Source organism: Electrophorus electricus, chromosome 7 (genome assembly GCF_013358815.1).
Source record: "Electrophorus electricus isolate fEleEle1 chromosome 7, fEleEle1.pri, whole genome shotgun sequence".
In the NCBI taxonomy this organism is placed as follows: Eukaryota; Metazoa; Chordata; class Actinopteri; order Gymnotiformes; family Gymnotidae; genus Electrophorus; species Electrophorus electricus.
Window position 1 is genome coordinate 7,999,260 of NC_049541.1, and position 6,715 is coordinate 8,005,974.

A 6,715-nucleotide genomic window follows, 5' to 3' on the forward strand; every position below is an offset into this window, starting at 1 on the left:
GAACGCAATGGGCACGAAAAGAGCAAACCTCTGGGGTTTGTTCACAGACAAACTGCAAGATTATTCATAAGCCTGTACTAAGGTGTCATCAGGTGTCATCAGATGGTGGAAAATGCTTCATAGAAGAAAGCCTGCTAGAACAGCATCCAAAACGTGTCCAGACTGACTATTAAACTTACATTGCTACTGGTTTTATTATTATATTATTAATGTTTTATCATAGTTTTGCATCTTATTTATGTAAATAAATTTATGGATGGAGAAATTTGGGTTTAATAGTACAGTACTGTATGATTTTTCATTGCCTGTCGTTTATTGTTCAAAAATGGAGACTTGTGTTAATTTCGGATTCAGTGAGATTTACAGCAATGCAGGATAATTGTTTGTATATAAGAACAGTATTTTGTGAAAAGGGTAGACTCATTCTATAATCTCTCAAGACTAGGTTTAGGAACAAATGATTTTTAATTACTTTATGTGGTGTCAGCTTGGAGAAAATATGATGTAAAAAATTCCAAGTACATCTTTTATGAATTTGAAATTCCAAGAGTCCTAATATTGCATAAAATATTTTTCAAATATTTTCAAATTTCCTCCTTAAAACCATACCTTTTCAAATTTGCTCAGGACATACTGAAAAGAGCCACTGCAAAATCCAGATAATGTCATGAACTTAAAAGTAAACTGCATTGTGCTCATAAAATTACAATTTCTTTAAAGTACACATACTGTAAAGGCGGGGGGGGGGGGGGGTGAGAACGTCTAAGTGATTAGCAGCTGTGTTCCTTGGTCATAACACTGATAAAAGATTCTCTGTCAAAGGTCACAGCGCTGAGACGAAACCATAAGGTGTATATATACTACAGCTGAATTCACGCTCACTCCGGGTTCTTGACCAGAGGACGATGAAGCTTTTTGTTTTGGCAGCGCTGCTGGGCGTGACCTCTGCTCAGCACGATCCTCACACCAAACACGGGAGAACGTCCATCGTGCACCTGTTCGAATGGCGTTGGGCTGACATTGCAGAGGAGTGTGAACGATACCTGGCACCCAATGGCTTTGGTGGAGTTCAGGTACGTTTATCAATTATGTGAAAAGCATAATACAGTATTCAGGTTCAAGCATGAGATTAGATTTTGCAATCTATGCAAACTGTTAACTAGAGAAAACCAACATAAAAATGCTATGACTTGTCATGATTAGTCCCTCAGCTTTCAGGTTCCTTGGTTTCTCTATCTTATGTGTTTTGGTTCCATTCCGTGGTTTCTTTTTCTCCAAACCTCGTTCGGTTTTCCACGCCCGTCATTACTTTCAACTGTTCCTCGTTTCTATCCTTGTTCAGTTTGTGTACTTAATCCTTGTCTGATGGACTGTGTGGGGGCTGTTCATTGTTTGGATGGATGTTTGTATGTCTCAGTGTTTTTGAAAACCATATCTGTATGCCCGCAAGTACGCCGTGTATCCTAGTCTGACTGTTTTTCCTAGCCTTTGTGTTTCTTAGCCTCTGAGTTCTAGCACCTGTTATAGCCTGCTTCCCCTGTTTGTCTTCGTGTGTTTTTGTTTGTTTAATCATGTATCTTCGTACCCTCCGTGTTGGCTCCGTGACTGGACTACTCCAACGACTACGACTCTGGATTTGCCCCTAATAAATCTCGCTCTTCTCCGCACGTGTCCGCCTCCATACAGCTCACCGTTACAGACCCTAATGTGTATAGTATAACATCTTTGTGTACAATATCACATCTTTAGTTTTAACAATCAAGGTCATTTGCAAACATTTTGTGTTTAAGTATTATTTAGAAGTAAAGTATTATATTTAAGTTGCCTGTTTAATTAGTCATAAATTCATCCAAACTGCTTCTACAACTGCATATAGGTGGTGTTTTGGCATAATCCTGACCCATATAATTTGGCACATTGTTTCAGTATTTTCTATCATCCCACAGTCTTTCATATGGCCATTCTTAAATCATATTTTTTTTTTTCCCCCAGTTTTAGACACTGCTGTTATTTTAATTTTATATTTTGTATTATGCTGCAATCAAATCCCTTGGGTAGCGCAGTCACCCTGACTCCAGCTGTAGAATGTTTATTAACAATTTTGGAATTTGTTGGTCTCTGAGATTGCAAGCCATCCAAGCCCTGAGGCAGCAAAGCAAACTCACCATTATACTACCTCTGTCATGCTTCATAGTTGAGTTGACATTTGATGTTTGATGGTTATGCTGTGTTTTATAGACAGAGGATCTAAATATAATGATATGTACATTTGCCAACAAAATAAGCTTTTGTTTTATCTATCCACATGCGGAACATCTAGGTGGTGGTTAGCAAACTTAACATGAGCAGTAGTAGTTTTTGGATGGGAGTGATTTTCTCCTTAATAAGAAATTATTTGATCTTGCAGATCTCACCTCCAAGTGAGAGCATTGTTCTCACCAACCCTTGGCATCCATGGTGGCAGAGATATCAGCCAGTCAGCTATAATCTGTGCTCCAGATCTGGAAATGAGAATGAGCTGAGGGACATGATTACCAGATGCAACAATGTTGGGGTAGAAATGCGATATTCATAACAAGCCTGTTTTGAGATCATGTTTTGTTTACTGGCGGTGACATGCCAGTTTTTGGAATCAAAGTGGCTGCAAGTAGTATTGTCTGAAACTGGTTGTGTAGGTAAACATCTATGTGGATGCGGTGATCAACCACATGTGTGGAGCAAGTGGTGGTGAGGGCAAGCACTCAAGCTGTGGTACATATTTTAATGCTAACACCAAGGACTTCCCTTCAGTTCCTTATTCTGCCTGGGACTTCAACGATGGAAAATGTTACACCAACAGTGGAGAAATTGAGAACTATCATGATGTTAATCAAGTATGTTACTATTAGCATGTCTTGTATCGTTTCTCATTTTACCTTAAGAATCATGGATATACTTTGAGCTTCAGCTGTTTTTAGGTGAACTCTTTATTGATGACAGGTGAGAAACTGTCGTCTGGCTAGTCTTCTTGACCTGGCCTTGGAGAAGGACTATGTGCGCAGTAAAGTGGCTGAGTACATGGACAAGCTAATTGACATGGGTGTAGCTGGCTTCAGAGTTGATGCTTGTAAGCACATGTGGCCTGGTGATCTGAGTGCAGTTTATGGAAGACTCCATAATCTCAACACCAAGTGGTTCTCCAGTGGCTCCAGACCATTCATCTACCAAGAGGTTTCTTTTGCTGTGTTTTTTTTTTCTTTGAATGAAGTGGATTAACTTTCCCAAAAGCTTCTTAATCTCAAGATTACCATATCTGTTTAACCATGTGTTGTATAAAATGACTTGCATATTTATCAGCTTTTAAAAATGATAGCCTAGCTCATTAGAGGTAGGGAGTTGTTCTCATTGCTAATTTTTTTAAGGTTATTGATCTTGGTGGGGAGCCCATCACAGCTTCTCAGTACTATGGCATGGGAAGGGTGACTGAGTTCAAGTACGGTGCCAAGTTGGGTACCGTCATGCGCAAATGGAATGGAGAAAAGCTAAAATACCTGGTGTAAGTAAATACAGAATGGGGAAAAACAAGGTGGTTTTGGTCATATCTTTTACTTGTAGCTTATGTTCTTGCATTTAGTAAGTTTATTTAACCTGCTGGCTGTGTTTATTCCAGTAACTGGGGTGAGGGTTGGGGTATGATGCCCTCTGATAAGGCCCTGGTGTTTGTTGATAACCATGATAATCAAAGGGGCCACGGGGCTGCAGGAGCATCTATTCTCACCTTCTGGGATGCCAGGTATCGGATGCTTTTCAAAAGTGACATGCACAACTGTGTAATTTATTGAATATAACTTTATAAAAGTTTACATTATCTTGCACTATGTAATCTTTGTCTCCCCAGACTGTACAAGATGGCCATTGGTCTGATGTTGGCCCACCCCTATGGATTTACCAGAGTAATGTCCAGTTATCGCTGGGACCGTAATTTTGTCAATGGAAAGGTATGTATTCTGACCACCACTGGCCAAAATGCATCCACCCCCAAACCTTTTTTTTCCATTTGGCCCTTTTTTTCCAATTCTTCAGGATAAGAATGACTGGATTGGACCACCAAGCTACAGTGATGGTACCACCAAGCCTGTGCCTATAAACCCCGACACTACCTGTGGAGATGGCTGGGTCTGTGAGCACAGATGGCGTCAAATCAGGTCGGTTGCTTCTGTTCTTATCTGAGAAGATCTTTTCTATTACCAGCTAGGATAAAATGCCAAAACATGACTTTACTTTCTCTATAGAAACATGGTCATTTTCCGTAATGTTGTGAATGGACAGCCATTATCAACCTGGTGGGACAATAGCAACAACCAGATCGCTTTTAGCCGTGGTAATCGTGGATTCATCGTCATCAATAATGATGACTGGTAAATTAACACATTTGCAATACTAAAAACCTAGATTAAGTGACGGATATCTTAGCTGTGCAAGTTCCGACTGGTTTCTGATTTGTTGCAGGGACCTGGACGTGACCTTATACACTGGTTTGCCTAGCGGAACCTACTGTGATGTCATCTCTGGTCAGAGGGAGGGAAGCTTGTGCAGCGGAAAGCAGGTGAAGGTTGGAGTTGATGGACATGCCTACTTTAAAATCAGCAACTTGGAAGAAGATCCATTCATTGCCATCCATGCTGACTCTAAACTGTAAATTTTAATAAAGTAAATTAACTGCATATAAAATCGTCAGACGTTTTAATGGTGCAATGTCAGTAATGTTAATGATTATTGTTTATGCTGAACATTTTACAGTTTCTTTACAGTTTCAATATGTCGCTATGAAATGGAAGCAAGCATAGCAAACCTGTGAGGGAAATGTACAAAAAAGATTTATAAGAAATGTTCTCTTATGTCATCAGACTTCAGAGAGAACGTGCAGGCTTGGGGGTGCTTAGGAGCTGTAATATTCGCTCATTTGTATTCAAACATAGTTTAATATAAGATGTATGTAATCATTTCTGCATTACAGTTTAATGATGCATTTTTAAGGCCGTGGAACATGGCATTTCTACCTTCTGAGTATCAGTACCATCATTTTAACTCGGTTCAAAATCTTGAGATGATGTGATGGGCTCCTAACCATTATCAACAGCCTTGAGAATATTCTGTGTCAACACTTCAGGACAGTATGGACAGTATCTGGAGACTTTCTCTTTCTGTTAATGTGATTCTGACAAATGCATTAAATAAATAATTAAATATCACCACCAGATATGTATGCAAGACCAGATACAGTAAGGCACAGGTCAACCATCACATCTCTCAAAGTTCTTGATGTACTTGATTGCTCTTCACATGATATTTCTTGTCTCCACTGCTTGTGTTGTATTTGCCATCACTGAAGTCTCTGACAGAGAGAAACTGAAGGGATATCATTTGTGGGGGCATTGAAATATGTCCTCACTACCTGCTTCACATTAAAAAGATTGCACATACTGTACACCCCAACTCTGGTTACTCTGGTTATCATGTCAGCTCATTTTGCCTTGAGAGTCCATTCACTGCAATAATACTAATGTAATTTTGCTCCAGTCTTCTACATAACCTCATATCTGAGCCGTTTGGCTGTGACATTTTTTTTTTTTTTTTTTTTTTTCATATTTGGGCTCTCAACAAATTCTCTTAATGTGCAATTCTTTTTATTTTAGGACTTTTTTTTTTAGATGTGATGAAAATATGAATGAAAAGTCATAAGTGGAAGCAATATCTGAGGGAAAAAAAATATTTCAATAGGTATTTCATAATACTCTAAGTTTAAAAGGCCCATTGCAAAAATTTCTACTTTTTGGACTTGTTTTGTTTGAGTCTCTGGAAATGCTGCAAAGTAATGTTTAAATGCACTAATACGTCATTTTCATTTTCAATACCGGAGTATCCTAAATGAAATAAGTCCTTCATTATGGATGCAATGACAAAATCATTCTGATGTTAGAGAATGCATTCGAATACACAAACAGATACTACAAAAAGTATCTTGTGTTATATGAGCCACTGTTACTGAGGGAATATTATTGATTGTTGACCTCAATTGCTTTCCCTGCTGATGCAATCTTGGGCAGTTTCCAGGAGGTTGTTCCTGTTTGATGTGATCTCAGGCAAGTCAATGCAGTTGCATAAGGCATTGATACTGGGAGCTGCTGTCTTACTGGAGTTTATTGAGCAGTTTATCTCAACTGGGAGTGCAGCACCTTGTCAGAGTAGTGAGGTATGGCCCTAGCCTAAATAAGTACAGTGGGTGGAGCAAAGCAAAACTCTCTCATGTAAGTCAGTGGTGAGCAACTGTTGTTTCAAAACTGAAAATGGAAATAACATAAATCCACTCTCATATTGAGCAAGTAGCTCTTTTCCATGAATGGGAGAGGGGAATGGGTTGCTGAGTGATGCCCTCTGATAAGGGTACCACTTGTTTTTTGATACCTGGCATAATCAGAGAGGTCATGGCATGCTTCTCTTGTGAAAAGTGATGACATTGTTTTCTGATGATCAGATATGGCAAAGCAGGCACACATAGACTAGTTGCTCTTACTGTTTTCTTCTGGAATGAAAACATGCAGTGCAGGCTCTTCATTTTTCTGTAAGGTGATAGAACTCAACAGCAATGGTGTTCAAAATAAATATTAAATACAATCTTGTGGATGAAAGCTTTTGTCTGGATATTTAATATGTCAATAAATTAATGATGCTGCTG

General features: G+C 39.0%; 1 protein-coding gene across 1 annotated transcript; it reads left to right on the forward strand.

Annotated features, from left to right (window-relative positions):
* The first annotated feature begins 905 nt into the window (after positions 1–905).
* amy2a (amylase alpha 2A) lies at positions 906–4,678 on the forward strand. The gene is made up of 10 exons (XM_027031371.2): positions 906–1,073; positions 2,408–2,554; positions 2,676–2,873; positions 2,980–3,210; positions 3,402–3,535; positions 3,650–3,772; positions 3,878–3,977; positions 4,063–4,184; positions 4,272–4,397; positions 4,489–4,678. The coding sequence occupies exons 1-10, from the start codon at positions 906–908 to the stop codon at positions 4,676–4,678; spliced, it is 1,539 nt and encodes a 512-aa protein (XP_026887172.1).
* The last annotated feature ends 2,037 nt before the right edge of the window (positions 4,679–6,715 follow it).